General features: G+C 33.7%; 1 protein-coding gene across 1 annotated transcript; it reads left to right on the forward strand.

Moving 5' to 3' along the window:
• The first annotated feature begins 1,494 nt into the window (after positions 1–1,494).
• On the forward strand, positions 1,495–18,458 carry LOC141343339 (uncharacterized). Its single transcript, XM_073847936.1, has 9 exons — positions 1,495–1,598; positions 1,980–2,048; positions 2,229–2,280; positions 6,854–6,961; positions 7,080–7,319; positions 9,497–9,616; positions 9,711–9,742; positions 9,823–9,952; positions 17,375–18,458. Exons 2-9 carry the CDS (start codon positions 1,980–1,982, stop codon positions 17,617–17,619), a joined length of 996 nt encoding a protein of 331 aa, XP_073704037.1. The 5' UTR covers positions 1,495–1,598; the 3' UTR covers positions 17,620–18,458.
• Positions 18,459–24,609: the final 6,151 nt, after the last annotated feature.

Genomic DNA, 24,609 nt, shown 5'->3' on the forward strand with positions numbered 1-24,609 from the left:
ATTTGAGTTTATTTTTTTTTATATTGTTTCGCAGCACTGAGCTGAACTACGTGTGTAAGACTATGTATGCATGTGTATATGTACGGAGTGAGCACTCCAGGTTTCTGCAATGAGTAACTGGTTATTTTCTACAGCAATTTACTTGTTGTTTGTTGCTTTATGACCTTAAAACAAAAGTCTTTTACGAGAATTCTGTTAACAATTCAACAACCACAAATCTGGAGTACAAAAATGACAATAGTAGAAGACAGTCAGGAAAATGACTCACTGGAACTGACTGAATTTTTCTTAAAGGGCTTTTGGATATTTCAAATTGTCAGTGGCTACAAACATTGAGTAAATTCCACACAATATCCTCACCGAAATAATAACAGAATCTGAAAAAAAAGAAAAAGTGCTTAGAAAGAATGCTTTTAGCAATTACTGTATGAATGCAATGATGCTGTAACCTAGAAGAGACAAAGAGAGAATCTTGTACGCTCAAACGCTGGCTATGCAAGCAAGTCCTGAACCTTAACAAGAGAATTACAACAATTGAAATGAATGATTTGGCAAGAGTCATTCATAGCATCTCCATGTCATTCTGTAATGAATCTCGTTCCTACTGTGGAATTGTGTGGATGTTTCTATTTTAGAGACCTCCAAGGGTTCTCTTTAATTTTTGCACATGCGCAATTGCACATGAGTTTCAGATACTGTCCACTGAGTGTCTATATAGAGGAAAATGACCCTGATTGCAGCAATGGCACATGCGCATTTGATTTAAAGAGTAACAGGACTATATGTATATATAAATATGTATGTATGTAACCCAACGCCGAACAGGAATTGCTCGCTTCACTGCAAGTGTACAGAAAGACTGAAGCTTTAAAAAGATTTCAGAATAAAGGTTACTGCTGAACACACACAACTGCGAGGAGTGGAGTTTTTGTGTCATAGTGTGTTTTTCTTTTTTCATATCTATAGGTCATTTTTTCCTCTAAGTCTCTGTTTTTCTTCTCAGACTGTTACGCACTTAGTTACTTAATAAGGTAGTACTGGAAAAAAAAAAGCTGAAGAAATGGCATAAATTGAAAAGACATTTAACATCAAAGCCATAGACGTTTGTGTGAGTTGACCTTTTGTCTTTATCTCCTTCACAACGGTGGTTTTAGGTCTAAGAACGTAATACTAAAGGAGTTTGACGCTATTTTATTTTTGTGCGCAGCTCCATGCAAACAAGTATGCAAGCATACGAATGTGTTCACAAGTGTATATTTTTATGAGGCATCCCAAAACTACTCCAATTAGAAACGCGGTCACATTCTGAACGTGTCTTAGCTTTAATCAAACCAGTAATAATGAAACATCAATGAAACCGTGACAGCTGCACAGTGAAGCTATTGCTTCTCTCTCTCTCTCTCTCTCTCTCTCTCTCTCTCCACCACAGTAAGCAGGTGAAGGGCAGTGTGAGAAAGAGAGGGAGGGGAATGACAGGAAGACACAGCAGGTGAGGAAACAATGAGATGAAATGATCAGAAGAGAACACAGACTGGCAGAAGGCACAGAAATAGAGTTTGAAAGCATTTGATGACATTTGGGAGTGGACACATTGTGAGGTACTAACTATTTTCACTTACATTGCTGCTATTGTTAGGTTAGTTTTGTACTTGTTTCAAATGCAGGTCTTTCTTTTAAGATGTTGACTAAAAACGTAGAAATAAAAGACTGAGTCACATGATTTTTTTAGCGATTTGCATCACATCTAGAAATCTACTTCCCCGTTTTTTGTGGCAAACTCAGCTGTTGCATAATACACTATATTATTTTATTAGTCATGAGGATGTGAACATCGAAGTGAAACGTTAATCTGTGTTACATCCTGCTTCTTTATTCGAAAGTTTGTGTATGTTTTTATGTTCTCCGTTGAGTGATAAAGGGTGTGTGATATGTTGTCTATGTGGATCAGTTCTTGTCTAATATAGTTGTATCGTTTACAGATGCTTGTGACAGTGTTATCTGTAGCCATGGTGATGCTGACAGGTCAGCTGATTTATGGGCTGCCTATGGTAAATAATGTTATAATATGTACTGTGCATTGTTATCATCCTAGTTGCAAAGACGCTTTGTTGTGAAGACTGTGTTCACATTAATCAGCTCAACTGAACTAAAGTGAAAGTGCATTTTAAAGACACAGTGTCCCTCTATTGGACTCTTCCATTACAAATGTTCTCGTTTGTTTTGAGCAGGACGGAAAAATGCGAAATCCCAGAGCCCTTTCAGAAGATCTGTGTGATGCAGGTGAGAAAGCATTTCTCAAAGTCGCTTGTATCTGGCATCACTTTCTCTGAATTCTCTTCCTGTTTTTTTCGGAGTGCGTGAGCGTACCTTTCTGTCACAACACTTCCCAGTATTAAATATGTGGTCTGAGCAAGAAATCGCTCAGGACATCAATGGTTATTTATTAGGTTTTTCTTTGTCGTTCTTTCTTCTTCCTTTCCCTCTCTTTCTTTCTCTCTCTCTCTCTCTCTCTCGTGATGGGAAATGGTATGTTCTGACACAGAAGCGTAAACCACTTCCTTCATTAGAATGCCACTGCCTGTTTGAGCTGCTTTGTAACGTCCTGTTTTTGATGCTATTTCTCATCTCTCCCCTTAAGAGACCTCAGTCAGCAAGTCTAAGTCTGTACATAAAAGTGTGTGTGCACGTACGTGAGTGTGTCTGTGTGCGAGCACCCACATCCGCCTTTAAAAATTCATTTTGTGCCCTTTGAGTTGAACGTCTGTGCACAGTCAAAAGCAAATTTAGTTATTACACCTTTAAATACGTTACGATAGTCATTTTAGTATCTATGCTGTGCGTTAAGTTAATTACTTTTTTCGAAGATACTGAAAGGGCATTATGAAGGTAAAAAGAGATTTCAGTGTTTTTGCATTCACAAAACTTTTGCACTCCCTTGAATAACTTTTGCGTTCCCTTGTTTTGGTTTTAATGGAAACTGTAATGGACCCTGTGGGTTTCTACTTGTAACTGGTCGCCTTTTATTGGTGGCTTGTTAAAAGTCACCTCAAAACACACTTCAGGAAACCATTTTTAATGGTTAAAAGGGTTTGTAATGTTAGTGGTAGTGGAAACCATTGCAATATCTGTGATGGTTTCTGTTGGGGGTTTTTTTCAGCAGGGAAGAAACATCAGTTTTGCTAGAGGGCTGTTTTAAAATGTTCAATTAGTGCAGTTATCTCAGGGAAACACATCGGTTTTGCTAGAGGGCTGTTTCAAAATGTTCAGTTAGTGCAGTTATTATTATTTTTAATTAAAAAAGTAAAGTGAAACAAATTACAGCAGCAACAAAGAAGCTATTTCCTGTAAACGCACAAGACGATTCATTAGCCACTATCCACCTTATTTTCCCGTAAGAGCAGGTGCAGCCAATTTGATGTGTTTGGTTTCCGGGTCTCATTCGCATCCAGCTATTTTTAGCTGTACAAAACAGCTCGTTTGGCTGCTTGATATTGCAAAATGGTGTGTCTTACCATATTATTTTAATGTATTATCTTAGTTATGAACACAATGGTTTGTAGTACAAATATTTTTACCATTTACTGCACTTTGTTATTTTTCTTGTTATTTCCTTATGGCAGCTTGTGAACCGGAAGTCTCACACATTACCAGAAAATAGATTACTTCCGCATTGAAAAATAAGGTTTATAGGGAACTAGAAGAATAATGAAATGCAGTAAACTGTAAAACCGTTTGCGTTATAAGTTTGTGTGGTTATAATTATGATAATAAAATATAGCTGCAAACAGGAAATTAGGACCCAAGCACAACAGAGATAGAATGAGGAGCTAAATTTCAAGGCAGCAAGTATCAAACCAACTGCAAAAATGAAAATACTAAAGCTGCAGACCGTAACTTTTTTTGGTTAAAAATGATCTGAAATCCATTTTTGAGCAAGTACATAACCAGCCAGTGTTCAAAACTATCTCCTTACCTTAGCCCACATTACAACAGTAAGCTTGTAATAATGTTTTCTAATTTGAGTGGTACTGGTTTTCATGGGTAATACAAGCATGCCACCATTTGTCTTTGTGGCCTTACGCCACATCTGTAGACATAAAGAAGGAAACCTGGCCTGTAGGCTATTTTGCATGTGTGGATGCTGCAAGTAGCGGATCATTTGTAGCCTTTTCTCACTGCAGCTGGAATAATTAAATTTATCATTTTAATGGCGAATTGTAATTCAGAAAGTATTCTGTGTTAATGAAACACATGTGAGTGACTGAAATTAGATTATATTCCAGTTTTAAATGTGCAAGATACGTGGGCTTACACAGGAATTGTATTTCAAAGAGAACCAGTTCTATAAAATATAAATTAGCCTTTTCTGGTTAAAAGAACAATTTCTTTATGTGAAATTCGAATGGTATGTAATACACTTTATGTAGTCATGCAAGCTGATGTTATTAACATTAACAATTTGAGAACAAAGTATAACAATAATAATTTGGACGGTGTGACATGATCTGAGTCATTATGAACATTAACAATAAATTGGGACAAATATAATGTGCTTTAATAGTAAACTATGTAAACTATGTGGTGCACCAGGATGTGATTAAGACACCCAGCACTCTGATGCTGATGTTGTTGGTTCACAAAATCAAAATTGTGTAATTATTGTCAATAAAACATACTAGCATTAAAAATATATAAATATTTTAAGAATTATGAATATGTTGGCTACAGTTTTCTTTAAAATTGGAGCAATAGTCTAGGAGGAGTAGGCTTTCAAGATGGTGTAAAAATGTGTGCAACTTTGGACAGTTGGTGGCGGTATAATGCTGGGTGAAATATGAACAAACTCAGTGACTGGGTTGTATTGACCCAGCAGTTACATTAATTGTATAATCCAACCTTTTGGATAGTTTTTTTGGATAGCTCATCAATTTTTTTTACATTTTTTAGTACTATACGGCTATCTTATAATGAACCCAAAATAGATAATAAAAATAGATAATAAATCATAAAAAATAGACTAAATTAAAAATCAGACACATAATTACTAACAACATCAGCAATAATCAAAAGGTGAACATTTATTAATAAGAAATTTTAAACATGTTATTTATTATTTAATTATTACTCAACTGTTTAATTATGCATTGAACATATGAACAAGTGTGAATTTCCAACCTATTTTTTTTTTTTTTACAAAAAACTACCCAGAAGGTTGGGTTAAACATTAAACTCAACCACTGGGTTAAAACAATCCAGTTATTTGGGTTTGTCCATATTTCACCCAACCCTGTTTTTTTAACCCAGCATAGAGGGATTAAGGATTAAGGTAAAGACTCCAAATTAGCTGTGATTAATGCTCAGACTGTTCTCTATCAGTGTGCCAAATTTCATTTTAACTTTCCCACAAATGGTCCCATGTGCTGCCAAAGACTCAAGAGCTGGAAATGACAACAGCGGCGACCTACAGCCAATGAGAGAACGAGATACAGGGCAAGGGAAATCAGGGGAAGAGTCGTTGTCTTATGCCGCGTTCCAGTCAACCCGTTACTCGTGTTTTTCCAACCTCCTTCCCGTGAAAGTGCACCCGAACGGCTGCCAAACCCGTGACTTCCCACTCGTGAACTCGTACTAGATCGATGTACTCCCAGTTCCGAGTTCTGACGTGACATAGCCCGCGAAACCACTATGTCAGCACCTACGGGTGCGGTGTTTATGCAAGTGGTACACAGTGAAAAAAATAGACTTTAGGACAATATAATGTTGCAAACAAATTAATAATAATGTAATAATAAAAAATGCGCTCAGGTAGCTTGGGGTGACTTGCCTGGAATGCTACAAAGTCGTGAGTTGTGATTTGAAGTTGTGATTTACGAGCTCAAAAACCTGCCTGGAACGCAGCATACGATTTCCTATATCACTTCTTGTGCACGTGTTTTGCTGTTCGGGATTCTTCCTAGTGAAATATTGTATAAATCACCAATCCATCATGTAATTTCATGATACCCAAAACACTCATGTAGTATGAAAGAAACGGTAAATTTGTGAATCACACAAGTGAAAGTTGTAACAGCTAAAGACCATCTGATGCACTCCACACTCCACACTAGACCAAGTGAATGTCCTCTGTCTACCTTAGACAGATTGACAAACCTGACTGTCTCTAAAATGTGGTAATAGGCTTAAAGGGATAGTTCACCCAAAAATGAAAATTTGATGTTTATCTGCTTACCCCCAGGGCATCCAAGATGTAGGTGACTTTGTTTCCTTAGCAGAACACAAACTAAGATTTTTAAGGAAAACCGGTGCAGTCTGCCAGCCATATAATGGCAGTAGATGGGCACCAAACCTTTAAAAGTAAACAAAAACATGCACAGACAAATCCAAATTACACCCTGCGGCTCGTGACGATACATTGATGTCCTAAGACACGAAACGATTGGTTTTTGCAAGAAACTGAACAGTATTTATATAATTTTCTACCTTTGATGCACAGCCACGTCCATCTGTCCTGAGCACAAGTTTAGCATCCGGCTCGTTACATGTGAATGCGCACTGGCGTAGTATACGCAAACGCCGGAAGCGATCTGTCGCATGTATACGACACTCATTGTTTACACAGTGCACAGAGATTGTGGGTATAGCGGCTATTCAAAATGGTAATTACTTGTGCTTATCCTGATTGTTCAAACCGATTTAAAGCTAAAAGGTTACGTTTGCTTGTGCAAACTCATCCGGGACTTTTCACTGATTTCCCCTTACGCCGTTTGCGTATACTACGCCAGAGCGCGTGCACATGTAACGCATTTACACTTACTTTCCACTCCATTTCCTGACTGTTCTCATCATCTCTTAGGATTTCACAAGTCAGGCTCTATGTGTCATCCATGCTCTCCTGGTTTCTTCACCGATCAGAAAAACAGAGAAGGCAGTTGCCACCGCTGCTTCCAGAACTGCATACCTGGTATGAAGCTTGTTACACCTAATTAACCCATGCTAGTCTAAAACAAGATTAAGAATAGAAACAGGAAGTATGGCAAAACATGTTTCATTTTTAAAACAAATGTGTGTATGTGTGTTAGTATTCAACATGAAGGTGGTGAAAAATTGCACAAGCACATCAGATGTAGTGTGCCGCTGTCGAGAGGGTTACATTTGTTCCTCGACCGATCGATACACGCGCCGATGTGACAGCTGTGTTCCAGTCTCCACCCGAGTCCCATCTTCCACCTCTGCTGACGTCCCTTCATCCACTACATCCACCACATCCACCATTTCATCCACCACTTCTTCCTCCATAGGGAGAGTTGAGAATAAACAGAGTAAGCATTGTTTTCGTCTACATGATGTGTGTACAGCTGAGGTCAAAAGTTTACATTCCCCTTTTTCAGAATCTGCTAAATGTTGATTATTTTTCCAAAATAAGAGGGATCATACAATATGCATGTTAGTTTTTTTTATTTAGTACTGGCCTGGATAAGATATTTCACATAAAAGATGTTTACATATATACAACAAGAGAAAATAATAGTAGAATTTATAAAAATGACCCCATTCAAAAGTTTATATACATTTGATTTTTAAAATGTTGTTAACTGAATGATCCACAGTTTTTTTTGTTTAGTGATAGTTGTTTATGAATCCCTTGTTTGTCCCGAATAGTTAAACTGCCTGCTGTTCTTTAGAAAAATCCTTCAGGTCCCACAAATTATTTGGTTTTCCAGCATTTTTGTGAATTTGAACCCTTTCCAATAATGACTGTAGGATTTTGAGATCCATCTTCTTCACACTAAGGACAACTAAGGGACTCATATGCAACTATTACAGAAGGTTCAAAAGCTCACTGATGCTTCAGAAGGAAACATGTTGCATTAAGAGCCAGGGGGTGAAAACTTTTGAACAAAATGAAGATGTGTAAATTGTTCTTATTTTGCCAAAATATTATATTTTTTCACTTAGCAATGCCCTTCAGAAGCTACAGAAGATAGTTACATGTTTCCCAGAGATGAAATTAGTTATATTTATATACCTGATCTTCAAATTCAAATTCATTTGTGCATTTATAGGCTATAGGTATTTAGACTCATCTTTTTCATACAAATAACTAGAAACCATATAGTTATTTTAAATTGGCATCGAGGTGCTATATGTGTAGGCTTTAACTGTGGTTATCATGAACTAAATTCATGCTACTGTGGAAGACCAGTGGTTAATTTGAATAAAACTCAAACAGTCTCAATAATTACATTTCACCTTATACTGTAAAAATAAAGTTGTTGCAATTTTTACAGATGTTACTGTTTTTGATAACAAACATAAGTTAACATCGGCATCCTAACTCAAGATACTGTCAAATGTGCATTTCTAAGAGACAAAAAAGTAATGTTATTAATATAATACAGCCTCCACTGCAAACTGTGCTAAAGATACACATCATCAAAGTGAGACAACTCAACCCTGTTTTAATGATTTGAAACAATATCACTCATTAGAACATGCAGAAACTAAGTAATTCATTTTTGTCTATAAGAAATTTATTTCGTTAAATAAAAATGTGTCAAAAATTCAAAAACATGAAGTGTTTGTCATGTTCTGACCATAAAGAGTAGTTTAAAACCACATTAATAGTCTGGTTTTACAACTTAGAAGCGAAAAGACACGAAGAAAAGAAATAAAGATTTGAAATGTATCATGACAATTATTAATAATAATTGTCACAGTTATGGTAAGGGGTGTGACATTTACAAAAGATTTCTATTTTAAATAAACACTGTCCTTTTCGAACATTTTATTCATCAAAGAATCACTCTCAGGACTGGGTTGCGCCAGGAAGGGCATCCGGCATAAAACATGTGCCAATCGGCTGTGCGGATCACTCCGCTTTGGTGACCCCTGATTAGAAGGGAGTAAGCCGAGAGAGAAAGAAGAAGATTCATCAAAGAATGCCGAAAAAAATATCACAGGTTCCAAAAATGTCTATATTTATTAAGCAGCACAACCGTTTCCAACACTGATAATAAATCAGCATATTATAATGATTTCTAAAGGATTATTTGAGACTGAGTCTGAAGTAATGATGCTGAAAATTCAGCTTTGATCCCAGGATTAAATTTTAAAAACAGAGAACCACTATCTTTAAAAAGAAAAAAAAAAGCCTTGCATTATTAATGTATCTAACATGACAGAAGTATTTTGAGCTTGTGTTAACCACAAACATTATTTCAAGAATCAACAACACATTCAAACTTATTTCTGGGTTTTAGGAGTCTTTCGTGCAGCACTCTGTTTGTATTAATAGAAATTCAAAACAAGTCTCTTCAGTCTTAGATATTTAACTGCAGATGTTCATGTTTGTTTCCTGTTCTTAGATTACTCTAGCTTTTAGTGCACTAAAAAGGAAGAGCTCCTTCCAGTATAGGAACTTCTCCAGTTCACTTATTTAGCTATTCATTTCAACATAAATAAATATCCTAAAATACATTCTTGTTTTTTTTTACAGGTGAAAATGGTGTTGTGGTGTGGATTTTATGTGGATTAAGTTTTGTAATGTTATCCATCATCATCCTTACGCTGTTCCTCCGGCTCTGCAGGAAGAAAGAGAAGGAATGTTTTAAACATTGTGAGTAACACACATATAAACACTAACACATTTCTTCTTAAATGTTTGTGGGTTAATCACTCTCTCACCTCTTATTGTTTCTTTTCTTCATTAGTTGTCAGGCAGTGCTCGTTGGGTAATATTGAGGTAAGTAATGAGCAATTTTTGTAGTATGTGAACATGTCATGAATTATCACAAGCGGCTCACAGTCTTTCATTTCCTTCAGGTGGACAGTGAGACTACACCTCCTGCCAGCCTACCAGATGAGCAGCCGGTCACACCCAATCACAACGCAGACTGCTCCTTTCATCAGCCAATCAGCTCAGAGCAGGCTGTGCCTCCAGCCAGCAATTTAGGTACTATAAAGAGCTGCTTTTTGTGATTTTCTTTTATTAAAGGGATTGTGATACTCATTTATTCCAGGTCGATTAATTTATTTCAAAATATGACCTAAATACACATCTTTATTTACTTAAAAAATGTGCATGATACCATAATTGAAATAAGTCAATATTAAAATGATGAAAATCTTAAAAAGTAAACCTTATTAATTAGTTTGACATAATATTTTGTTATTATTTATTAACAAAACAGCTTCATAGCTAATTAATATTAAAATTAAAAATTAAACAATATTTGATTATTGAATTGAATTATATTTTGAGGCCCAACCAACAAACACAAACATGCAATAAAAAACAAAACAGGAAATCATATCATAGAGAGGACCATATGAATATTAAGGTATGTATAAAACTAAATGTATAACATACTTTGACTTGATGGTATGCAGTTAAACCACATGATATTTGTATGAATTATTCATAATATAATTAAAAAATTAAATAGTAAATAGGAATTAAATAACTAGACATATAATAGTTGAAATAATATTATAATAAAACTAAATATTAAACAAGAAATTAGAAATCTTATTGCAATGTGTGTGTGTGTGTGTGTGTGTGTGTGTGTGTGTGTAATATATATATAAAGAAGGTAATTGCACATATTCACACAATTCTAAGAAAAAATAGTCAGAAATGTGAGTTGTGAACTCGCAATTGTGAGAAAAAAGTTTGAATTGCAAGTTTATATCATGCAGTTCTGAGAAAAGAAGTCAGAATTGCGAGAACTCAGAAATGTGCGAAAAAAGTCTGAATTGCGAGTTTATATCACACAATATAGTGACTTTCTAACTTGTAACTGTGAGTTTAAATGATATTTCATGTCAGCTTTACAATATCACTTACTGTATAAGTACATTTATGCATAACCACTGATTCTAAACCATCAGAAGGGCAGTGTGAAGCTGATGTTGATTGCATGAGGAATCGATACCAAAGGCTTTCAGGTCTTATGATGGTTGAATGACTCTCAGGAACAATGATTGAAAGTGCAATTCTGAGAAAAGAGGCCAGAAATGTGTGAAAAAACATTTGAATTGTGAGTTTATATTACGCAATTCTGACTTTATAATTTGCAACTGTGAGTTTATACAGTATCACACAATTCTAAGAAAAAAATCAGAATTGCGAGAAAAAATAAATGTGGGAAAAAAAGACAGAATTGTGAGTTTACTACTGCAATTCTGAGAAAAGAAGTTAGAATTGCGAGAAAAAAAGTCAGAATTGCGAAATATAAACTCGCAGTTGCAAGAAAAAAAGTGAGTTTACATCATACAATTCTAAGAAATAAGTCAGAATTGCGAGAAAAAATTAAATGTTGGAAAAATGACTGAATTGCGAGTTTACTGAAGCAGTTCTAAGAAAAGAAGCCAGAATTGCGAGAAAAAAGGCAGAATTGCAAGTTTATATTATGCAATTCTGACTTTAAAACTCGCAACTGCAAGTATAATGTATATCACGTGTGCATTTCTGAGAAAGGAAGTCAAAATTGTGAGAAAAAAGTCAGAATTGCAAAATATAAACTCGCACTTGCGAGAAAAAACTCTGAATTGCAAGTTTATATCATGCAGTTCTGACTTTATAATTTGCAACTGCGAGTTTATATCACACAATTCTAATAAAAAAGTCAGAAATGCGAGATGTGAGCTTGCATTTGCAAGAAAAATTTGTGACTTTATATCACCCAAATCTGACTTTATAACTTGTAACTGTGAGTTTATATCATGCAATTCTGAGAAAAAGTGTAAAATGCAGAATATAAATCCGCACTTGCGAGAGAAAGTTTTTATTGCGAGTTTACATCATGCAATTCTAAGAAAAGTCATAAATGTTAGAAAAAGGTTTGAATGGCGAAAAATAAACTCTGTAAACACTTGTGAGAAAAGTCTTTATATCACGCACCTCTGATTTTATAACTTGCAACTGTGAGTATATATCACGCAATTGTGAGAAAAAAAATGTGAGAAAAGTTTGAATTGTGAAATATACTTAAACTTACATTTGAGAGAAAAAATGTTAATTGTAAGTTTATATCACGCAATTCTGATCTTATAACTTGCAACTGTGAGTTTATATCACACAATTTTGAGTAAAGTCAGAATTGTGAGAAAAAAGAATTATAAAATATAAACTCGCGCTTGCGAGAACAAAAAGTCTGAATTGCTAGTTTACATCATGCAGTTCTGAGTAAAAGAAGTCAGAATTGCGAGAAAAAAATGTGAGGAAAAGTTTGAATTGTAAAATATAAACTCGCACTTGTGAGAAAAAAGTCTAAATTGCGAGTCTACGTCATGTTCTGAGAAAATAAGTCAGAATTGAGAGAAAAAAAATGAATTGCGAGTTTATCACACGATTTTGATCTTATAACTTGTAACTGTGAGTTTATATCTCGCCATTCTGAGAAAAGTCAAGAATTATGAGAAAAAATGAATGTCCGAAATGTGAGAAAAAAAGTCTGAATTGTAAAATATAAACTCGCACTTGAGAGAAAAAAGTCTGAATTGCGAGTTTACATCATGCAATTCCGAGAAAAGTCAGAAATGTGAGTTGTGAACTCACAATTGCGAGGAAAAAGTCTGAATTGTGTGGTTACATCATGTAGTTCTGAGAAAAGAGCTCAGAATTTAGAGAAAAAAGAAATGTGAGAAAAAAAGCTGAATAGCGAAATATAAATTCGCAACTGCGAGAAAAAAGTTTGAATTGCAAGTTTATATCGCGCTATTCTGACTTTATAACTTGCAACTGCAAGTCAGAGGTTGCGTTAGACTGTTACACTGCCCATCATATTGACGGACAGGGTCGTTAAAATTCCGTCATAATTCCTTATCACTCGTCATTTTAATTTTCATATTTTAATTATAACACATTTAATTGCATTTATTTTTGTTCACGTTTTAATTTTTAATATGTTGAAGAAAACAGACGAGACCGCTTAACTTTTAGCAGTGATATCGATTTTAATATATTCTCATTTTAATGAACAATATTGATCAGTAAATCCCAATCGATCTTTTGGTCTATGCTGTTTTCAGTCGATGACTAACAAGTACATATTGCACCTCCCATCCAATAAATCGCAATGAAACAAAGTCTCAAATTTCAAATTCAATTTCATTAGGAAATTCATGCAGTAAATACCGTTTTGGCGCTCTTTAATGTGGCACGATAGATCGTTGTAGCTTCTTAGTACTACTGCGCCTGTGCGTAATCAAACGCATAGATCAACCTCTGTGTAATCTGTCAAAGTGACGGACGGCCTTCAAATTTTTCTGTCATTGCAACAAAAATTCCGTCAATGACGGTTAACGTGACCTCTGCTGCAAGTTTATATCATGCAATTCTGAGAAAAGTTAGAATTGCGAGAAAAAAGAAATGTGAGAAAAAGTCTGAATTCCGAAATATAAACTCGCACTTGAGAAAAAAGTCTGAATTGCAAGTTTACATCATGCAGCTCTGAGAAAATAAGTCAGAATTGAGAGAAAAAAAATGCGAGAATAAAGTTTGAATTGCAAGTTTAAATCACGCTATTCTGACTTTATAACTTGCAACTGCAAGTTTATATCACACGATCCTGAGAAAAATGTCAGAATTGTGAGAAAAAAGTCAAAAATGTGAGGGAAAAAAATTTATTATAAAATATAAACTCGCCCTTGTAAGAAAAAAGTCTGAATTGTGGGTTTACATCATGCAGTTCTGAGAAAAGTCAGAAATGTGAGTTGTGCACTTACAATTGCGAGAAAGTCTGAAATGTGAGAAAAAAACACTGATTTGTAAAATATAAACTTACAATCGCGAGAATAAAATTTGAATTGCAAGTTTAAATCATGCTATCCTGACTTTATAACTTGCAACTGCAAGTTTATATCACACGATCCCGAGAAAAATGTCAGAATTGTGAGAAAAAAGTCAAACATGTGAGGAAAAAAAAAGAATTATAAAATATAAATAATATTTATATATAAGATATAAATAATATTTATAATATTCTCACTTGTGAGAAAAAAGTCTGAATTGGGAGTTTACATCATGCCGTGCTGAAAAAAAGAAGTCAGCACTGCGAGAAACAAGAAATGTGAGGAAAAAGTCTAAATTATGAAATATAAACTCACACTTATGAGAAAAAAGTCTGAATTGCAAGAAAAAAGTCTGAATTGCGAGATATTATAACTTGCAACTGTGAGTTTATATCACACCATTCTGAGAAAAGTCAGAATTACGAGAAAAAAGTCTTGAATTGTAAAATATAAACTCGCACTTTTGAGGAAAAAGTCTGAATTGCGAGTTTACATCATGCAATTCTAATCTTATAACTTGCAACTGTGAGTTTATATCACGCCATTCTTGAAAAAAATCAGAATTGTGAAAAAAAGTCAGAAATGTGAGGAAAAAAGTCTGAATTGTAACATATAAACTCGCACTTGGGAGGAAAAAAGTCTGAATTGTAACATATAAACTCGCACTTGTGAGAAAAATGTCTGAATTGCAAGTTTGCATCATGCAGTTCTAAAAAAAAAGTCAGAATTGCGAGAAAAAAAGAAATGTGAGAAAAATTCCTGAATTACGAAATACAAACTCGCAGAAAAAAAAGTCTGATTTGCAAATTTACATCATGCAGTTCTGAGAAAAGTCAGAATTGCGAGAAAAAATGTGAGGAAAAAAGTCTGAATTGTGAGTTTATATCATGCAGTTCTAATCTTATAATGTGCAACTATTAGTTTATATTACACCATTCTGAGAAAAGTCAGAATTACGAGAAAAAAGTCTGAATTGTAAAATATAAACTCGGACTTGTGAGAAAAAAGTCTGAATTGTGAGTTTATATCATGCAGTTCTGATCTTATAATGTGCAACTGTTAGTTTATATTACACCATTCTGAGAAAAGTCAGAATTACGAGAAAAAAAGTCTGAATTGTAAAATATAAACTCGGACTTGTGAGAAAAAAGTCTGAATTGTGAGATTACATCATGCAGTTCTGAGAAAAGAGCTCAGAATTTAGAGAAAAAAGAAATGTGAGAAAAAAGCTAATTTTGCTAAATATAAACTTGCAATTGTGAGAAAAAAGTTTGAATTGCAAGTTTATATCACGCTATTCTGACTTTATAACTTGCAACTGCAAGTTTATATCACACGATCCTGAGAAAAATGTCAGAATTGTGAGAAAAAAGTCAAAAATGTGAGGGAAAAAAATTTATTATAAAATATAAACTCGCCCTTGTAAGAAAAAAGTCTGAATTGTGGGTTTACATCATGCAGTTCTGAGAAAAGTCAGAAATGTGAGTTGTGCACTTACAATTGCGAGAAAGTCTGAAATGTGAGAAAAAAACACTGATTTGTAAAATATAAACTTACAATCGCGAGAATAAAATTTGAATTGCAAGTTTAAATCATGCTATCCTGACTTTATAACTTGCAACTGCAAGTTTATATCACACGATCCCGAGAAAAATGTCAGAATTGTGAGAAAAAAGTCAAACATGTGAGGAAAAAAAAAGAATTATAAAATATAAATAATATTTATATATAAGATATAAATAATATTTATAATATTCTCACTTGTGAGAAAAAAGTCTGAATTGGGAGTTTACATCATGCCGTGCTGAAAAAAAGAAGTCAGCACTGCGAGAAACAAGAAATGTGAGGAAAAAGTCTAAATTATGAAATATAAACTCACACTTATGAGAAAAAAAGTCTGAATTGCAAGAAAAAAGTCTGAATTGCGAGATATTATAACTTGCAACTGTAAGTTTATATCACACCATTCTGAGAAAAGTCAGAATTACGAGAAAAAAGTCTTGAATTGTAAAATATAAACTCGCACTTTTGAGGAAAAAGTCTGAATTGCGAGTTTACATCATGCAATTCTAATCTTATAACTTGCAACTGTGAGTTTATATCACGCCATTCTTGAAAAAAATCAGAATTGTGAAAAAAAGTCAGAAATGTGAGGAAAAAAGTCTGAATTGTAACATATAAACTCGCACTTGGGAGGAAAAAAGTCTGAATTGTAACATATAAACTCGCACTTGTGAGAAAAATGTCTGAATTGCAAGTTTGCATCATGCAGTTCTAAAAAAAAAAGTCAGAATTGCGAGAAAAAAAGAAATGTGAGAAAAATTCCTGAATTACGAAATACAAACTCGCAGAAAAAAAAGTCTGATTTGCAAATTTACATCATGCAGTTCTGAGAAAAGTCAGAATTGCGAGAAAAAATGTGAGGAAAAAAGTCTGAATTGTGAGTTTATATCATGCAGTTCTGATCTTATAATGTGCAACTATTAGTTTATATTACACCATTCTGAGAAAAGTCAGAATTACGAGAAAAAAAGTCTGAATTGTAAAATATAAACTCGGACTTGTGAGAAAAAAGTCTGAATTGCGAGTTTACATCATGCAATTCTAATCTTATAACTTGCAACTGTGAGTTTATATCACGCCATTCTTGAAAAAAAATCAGAATTGTGAAAAAAAGTCAGAAATGTGAGGAAAAAAGTCTGAATTGTAACATATAAACTCGCACTTGGGAGGAAAAAAGTCTGAATTGTAACATATAAACTCGCACTTGTGAGAAAAATGTCTGAATTGCAAGTTTGCATCATGCAGTTCTAAAAAAAAAGTCAGAATTGCGAGAAAAAAAGAAATGTGAGAAAAATTCCTGAATTACGAAATACAAACTCGCAGAAAAAAAAGTCTGATTTGCAAATTTACATCATGCAGTTCTGAGAAAAGTCAGAATTGCGAGAAAAAATGTGAGGAAAAAAGTCTGAATTGTGAGTTTATATCATGCAGTTCTGATCTTATAATGTGCAACTATTAGTTTATATTACACCATTCTGAGAAAAGTCAGAATTACGAGAAAAAAGTCCGAATTGTAAAATATAAACTCGGACTTGTGAGAAAAAAGTCTGAATTGTGAGTTTATATCATGCAGTTCTGATCTTATAATGTGCAACTGTTAGTTTATATTACACCATTCTGAGAAAAGTCAGAATTACGAGAAAAAAAGTCTGAATTGTAAAATATAAACTCGGACTTGTGAGAAAAAAGTCTGAATTGTGAGATTACATCATGCAGTTCTGAGAAAAAAAGCAAATTTAGCTAAATATAAACTTGCAATTGTGAGAAAAAAGTTTGAATTGCAAGTTTATGTCACGCTATTCTGACTTTATAACTTGCAACTGCAAGTTTACATAACACAATTCTGAGAAAAAAGTCAGTAATGTGAGTTGTGAACTCGCAATTGCGAGAAAAAAAAACGTGAATTGTCGGTTTACATCATGCAATTCTGAGAAACGAAGTCTGAATTGCGAGTTTATATCACATCAAAAACCATGTGCAAATAGTATGACAGCTCAACATTCTCTCTTTCTCATAGGCCCTCTTCACATCTACGGCCCCCAGACAGTTTTCGTTAGTTTGCTCAATCAGTTTGGATGGGATGGCGGCGAGAAAAAAGCACACGAACTCCAAGAAGAATCGCTAAACAACACCATGTCCTACCCTCAGTCTCCCCCCGTCCATCTGTCAGAGGAAGAAAGGAGCAGAGAGAACGATTTCATCTTCTTCCCATCTCAGGAGCAAGGGAAAGAGTGCCACATATCTAAAGAAGAGGTGCTGTGAGGGATATCGGGTCGATCTTCTTCCATACTCTTCAACTGCTGTGTGGTTTGATTTAACTGATGCTTCGTGAGTACCCAGTGTTAAAACTCTAACCCTGGCAGGGGATTTCATCTAGAGAGCAACAGGCTGCGTTAGGGGAAGACCTGGCTGTGTGACTAACAGCATGGACGACATAAGTGTTGCGTATGAGCCTGACAGTTCATGTCAGCTTCGCAATATCACGCATGAAGTACATTTATGCGTAACCACTGCTTCTAATCCATCAGAAGGGCAGTGGGATGCTGATGTTAACTGCATGAGGAATCTATACCAAAGGCTTTCAGGTCTTATGATGGTTGACTCTCAGGAACAGTGTTTGAAAGCAAAGAGCAGCTCTAAGACTATGTTGACATATTTATTTTATGTAAAGTTTATTGTATAAATCTATCTATCGATCGATTTGTAGGGCATTTTTAGTCTTGACAGTATTGAAGATAAAACTTTTGTATTTATTCAGTGTTCTAATAAAATTGTTAAAAACACAAAAACAGTTTTTGTTCTCAGCTCACGCAGCTTATCGGCGTTCGATCACGTTAAGTCCCTGGTTAACTTTGTCAGCGCTCTTCCTCTTTTCTTTGGTTTTTATGTGACAGACATGATGGATTGTGCCATCGAAAAAGCCCTGACATTTTGATGGTGGTCTGGAAATGTCAACATCGTTTCTTCATCAAGTCAATAAGCACATACAATAGCTGTTGTTTCATCATATATTATGTTTTATATACTCGCTGTAATACACATTTTTAAACTTGATATGAATTGTAAAGTGCAATAAAATCAATAAAGGTTTATTTTTGGTATGTGTCTCGGAGTACTTCATTCATTTCACTGCAAGGTAGCAAATACAATTCTGTTTTCTATATTATGCAACCGGGCAGCTGACTTCTTGGAAGTGGCATGCTATATTCCCATCAAAAAAAAGGTCTTTCTAAAATATCTGAAACAATATTTTGTTCATGCTGTTATCACTTTTTGAGACATGTTTTTACAGTTATTAAAAATATGAAACTTACACTTTACCCTTATACATTCCTATACATTTGAACATAAAATCTTGATTTTACAAAAACGACCCAGTTATAAATACAAACAAGCGTGTTGTTGTGTTTTTGAAAAAGAGCTCTAATATGTCGAGTGTGTCCTTATGTGCAGCGGCGACTCAAATCTCTCTCTGGATCTCAGCGTTTCTCAGGATGGACAGTCATTCTCACAAAACCTTCAGATGAGCCACCTGAGTGCAGAGTTTCTCTCGCGTAAATGGCAGCAGCAGGTTTGCATTAGAGTAAGTACTCAATCCACAGACGCATCAGCGGTCTTCTTCCTGCTCTTTTCTCAGACATCCTCCAGTTTTTCAGCCGTTCCACACATCTCCTGCACTGGCATTGGAACCTCCTCTTCCTCTGTGCACTGACTGGATCCAGAGTTGCTCTTGTCGGAGCGGCAGAAACCTGGTGACCCAGTACAATACACATTAGTAAAGCTTGTTATGCAGTACACTTTCATACCATGTTTTAATATATTGGGTGGGATATTACACTAACAATTAACAAATATGGAAATCGAAAATTATTCTTCTAATCGTAGTATTATAAAAGTGATCAAGTTAAGTAAAGTGACTACAGAGGTTAATTAAAATTATTTCACTGTATTTAAAAAGTAACAAATATAAAAATAATTAAAAAATGTATTATTATTAATATTATTATTAAATATTATATTATTAGATATACAAGCTGGGTAACACTAAAAACAGACGGTCAGTCCATCAATAACCTTTTATATTATATTATATTATATTATATTATGTTATGTTATATTATATTATATTATATTATATTATATTATATTATATTATATTATATTATGTTATGTTATATTATATTATATTATATTATATTATATTATGTTATATTATATTATATTATATTATTATATTATATTATATTATATTATATTATATTATATTATATTATATTATTTTATTTTTATTGGGAAAATTAATAGGGTTAAATAATGATAAATATTTTATTTAAACAGATGGTCAGTTCATTATAGAAATATTATATTATATTTTATTATATTATATTATATTATATTTTTATAGGGAAAAATAGTAGGGTTAAATAATCATAAACATTTTATTTAAACAGATGGTCAGTCCATTATAGATTATTATATATATTAAATTATATTATATTATATTATATTATATTATAGTATTTTTATTTTTATTGGGAAAATTAATAGGTTTAATAATGATAAATATTTTATTTAAACAGATGGTCAGTTCATTATATTATATTATATTATATTATATTATATTATATTATATTATATTATATTATATTATATTTTTATAGGGAAAAATAGTAGGGTTAAATAATCATAAACATTTTATTTAAACAGATGGTCAGTCCATTATAGATTATTATATTATATTATATTATATTATATTATATTATATTATATTATATTATATTATATTATATTATATTATATTATATTATATTATATTATATTATATTATGATATAAAACAGATGGTCATTATTATTAGTAGTAATATTATAATTATGTTATATATTGTATTATATTATCATATATTATTATAATTTTATTATATTATAAAACAGATGGTCTGTCCATTATAGGTATTATTTTATATTATATTATGTTATATTATATTATATTGTATTATATGATATGATATTATATTAATTATATTATATTTTGTTTTGTTTTATTTTGTTTTATTTTATTTTTAATGGGAAAAATAGGGTTATATAATCACATTTAATTTAAAAGTGAAACATTTTATTTAAACAGATGATCAGTCTATTAGAGATATTATATTATATTATATTATATTATATTATATTGCATTACATTACATTGCATTATATTATATGTTTTATTTATTTTGTTTTGTTTTGAAAATGAATAGAGTTAAATAATCATAATTAATTTAAATTCAGATTCACAGATATTATACTATATTATATTATTTCATTTTATTTGGGAAATTAATTGGGTAAATAATCATATTTATTTAAAAGTGAAACATTTTATTTAATTTTATTTAAACAGATGTTTAAAACAAATGGTCAGTCCATTATAGAAATTATATTATATTATATTATATTATATTATATTATATTATATTATATTATATTATATTATATTATATTATATTATATTATATTATATTATATTATATTATATTATTAGATATACAGGCTGGGAAACTCTCAGAACAGATGGTCAGTCCATTATAGATATAATATTATTATATACTATATATTTATTTTTTATTATATTACATTGGGAAATTTTATGGAGTTAAATAATCATATTCAATATAAAAGTGAAACATTGTAGTTAATTTTATTCAAACAGGTGGTTAAAACAAATGGTCCGTCCATTATATTATATTAACATTTTAGTTAATTTTATTTAAACAGACAGTCAAAACAGATGGTCAGTCCATTATAGATATTATATTATATTATTAGGAGAATAAATGGGGTTAAATAATCATATTTAATTTAAAACAAAAACATTTTACTTAATTTAAGCGAGTAAAAAAAGTGTCTGAGCTTGACCAGAGAATATATATATATATATATATATATATATATATATATTTCAATTAGTTCAAAAAGTACTGCAAAACAGGAATGACCAAAAGACAACTTAATAGTACCGACATAGTACATTTTAAAACTACTCATGCAATGGAGTGTCAGTATCAAGCACTCATGCAAGCGAAAAGAGCAGGTTTTCTTTGTAAATTAAAGCACTGCTTTGTTGTTTATAGTGGAACTGACCGGTTGATGCTGACATGATCCATCCACATTGTCGTGCATGTCTGCTGATGAGAATGAAACAGGTGAGCAGAACGCACACAGACACACACGCATAACACAGACTCACCGAGATCCACACATTATCTGGAAGAGGTTGATAGAAAAGGGAGCAAATGGATGGAGAAAAGGAGAGAGAAAGAGTAAACAGGTCAATAGAGAATATACCTGATATACTCTGTGTGTGTGATAGTCTGTTTGCCTTCAACAGTAACTATTTTAACAGATTGACAACAGCGACTCAGGGTTCAGACACTCACCTTTAATGGGTGCTGCTGTTTTTGTAAAATGTGCAGGTGAACGAGGGAGAGTAGTTATACGTTTAGGCAGACGAGGAAGAGTAGTTGAAACAGTAGTTGTCGGGATTTTTTCACACGCCTGGCATTTGCTGTCACTGCATCTGTAGCCTTCATCACATGTACACACTGTATTAGTTGTCGCTGTACAGCTCTTCTTTATCCTCATATCTGCAAAATTAAAACAGTGAAAGAGATTATCATAGCACTGTATGTGTATATTAGTGTTTCCCCTTAAAGCGTTAGTTCACCCAAAAATTTAAACTAGCCCACAGTTTACTCACCCTCCAGGCATCCCAGGTGTATATGACTTTCTTCTTTCAGACGAATCCAATCAGAGTTATATTATATCTTCATCAGTCCAAGACAAGTCCAATAAAGTGCACCTATTCATACTGAAATGTGCCTCACATAGCTCCAGGGGGTGAATAAAGGCCTCCTGTTGCGAATCGATGCTTTTTTGTTGGGAAAGTATCCATATTTAAAATGTGATATTCACTTTAATCTAGCTTGCGCCAACTAGCTGTACCCAGAAGCAGCTCCAGGCGGATGTTTGTTAACAGGAGCAAGGTTTCCTTACTTTAGCAAAGGAAAATCAGTCTCCCCTTGGTTTATGTCGGCATTAAATGCTCTCACATTTTCATTTACAAATCTTCATTTAAAACTTTTATTTCTTGACGGTTGTTTTGTTTTAATCTCTCCACGGCGTGTTTGCATTCGCCACTTTTGCAAAAGGCAACGCAGTTCTTACGTCATCAAATATGGATATTTTTGTTACATAAACACAGGAGGTCTTTATTCACCCCCCGGAGCTGTGTGAGGCGCTTTTTATTATGAATGCATACACTTTATTGGACTTCGTTTTGACTGATGAAGAGAAACACCCGCCTATGCCATTCTAAAGCTTGGCAGTGCCAGGATCATTTTTATTATAACTCAGATTGGATTCGCCTGGAAGAAGGAGCCCTGATAGCACACAGACATCAGGGAGAAGTCTATTTGATGTCTGCATTTACATTTGGAATACAAGTGTTTGCTTATCTGCAGCACGTCTATTGGACTAATTTAAATTTTTGGATGAACTAATCCTTTAAAGGATTAGTCCACTTCCAGAATACAAATTTCCTGATCATTTATTCACCCTCTTGTCATCCAAGATGTTAGGTCTTTCTTTCTTCATTTCGCAAAGAAATTAAGGTTTTTGAGGAAAACATTCTAGAATTTTTCTCCATATAGTGGACTTCAATGACGCTCAGCGAATTGAAGGTTAAAAATGTGGTTTCAATGCAGCTCTAAAGGGCTCTACACAATCCCAGCTGAGAAATAAGAGTCTTATCTAGCGAAACGATCAGTCATTTTCTAAAAAAAAAAAAAAATAAAAATTATAAAGTTTTTAACTTCAAATGCTGGTCTTGTGCTACAGTAGCTCTGCAATGTGCATGCATACTCTGTGCACTTCAGTTCAATACATTTAGGGTAGGTCAAAAAAACGTAAAAATCGCCTATATCATCAGTGGAAGTACCGACCCAGTGTTTACTTTTTTTGGAAATAGGCTCATTCTCCAACTCCCCCCGAGTTAGTAAGTTGAGTTTTACCGTTTTGAAATCCATTCAGCCGTTCTCCTGTTCTGGCAATATCACTTTTAGCATGGCTTAGCATAGATCATTGAATCCTATTAGACCAATAGCATCGCATTCAAAAATGACCAACGAGTTTCGATATTTGTCCTATTTTAAACTTGACTCTTCTGTAGTTATATTGTGTACTAATACCGGCGGAAAATGTAAAGCTGCAATTTTCTAGGCCTATACGATTAGGATCTACACTTCCATTACGGCGTAATAGTCAAGGAAGTTTGCTGCTGTACTATGGACACAGCAGGCGGAGTAATATCATGCAGCACCTGAAATTAGTTCCCAGCTAGTTTAGCATTTGCACATGTGCTGCTTGATATTACTGCGCCTGCTTCGGCCATGTTATGGCAGCAAACTTCCTTGACTATTACCAAAGTCCTTTTAAGACAAGTCATGTCACTCGGCGGCCATCTTTGAAACGCCTCTCGGGCATACAAGTGCAGCTCCTATCTCTTTGAATGGGGAAACATCAAATTCTCCAAAACTGTTTGCCAAACTTACGATTACATTTCATATTTGAAATCTCCAAAGAAATCCAACAAGAACTGCCTCATAAATATAGTTCCTTATGCTTTAATAGCGTTAAAAAAACGCTTATTTTTCTGGCTAGATGAGCCAGTGCGCATGCGCAGTACTGAACGCACGTCTTAGAGCGCCGACTGTTTCTATAGAAACCGGAACTTCTCACGGTAGCTGCAGTGACGCGCTGACTTTACTAATCAACGATTGGCTCTTTCACTAAGAAGGCGGAGCTTCGCGGCCATGATGACCGTTGCATTTTTCCCCATTCAAAACTACACGAGTGACATGTCTTTGGTATTCTATAGTCTTTGCTATTACGCTGGAATGGAAGTGTAGTTCCTAATTTTATCGGCCTAGAAAATCTCAGCTTTACATTTTCTGCCGGTCTTAGTACATGATATAACTACAGAAGAGTCAAGTTTTAAATAGGACAAATATCGAAACTCGTTGATCCTTTTTGAACGCAATGCTATTGGTCTAATAAGATTCAATGATCTATGCTAATCTATGCTAAAAGTGATATCGCCAGAACAGGAGAACGGCTGAATGGATTTCAAAACGGTAAAACTCAACGTATTAACTCGGGGGGAGTTGGAGAATGAGCCTATTTCCAAAAAAGTGGAGTGTTCCTTTCAG

This window comes from Garra rufa, chromosome 9, assembly GCF_049309525.1.
Source record: "Garra rufa chromosome 9, GarRuf1.0, whole genome shotgun sequence".
Classification (NCBI taxonomy): Eukaryota; Metazoa; Chordata; class Actinopteri; order Cypriniformes; family Cyprinidae; genus Garra; species Garra rufa.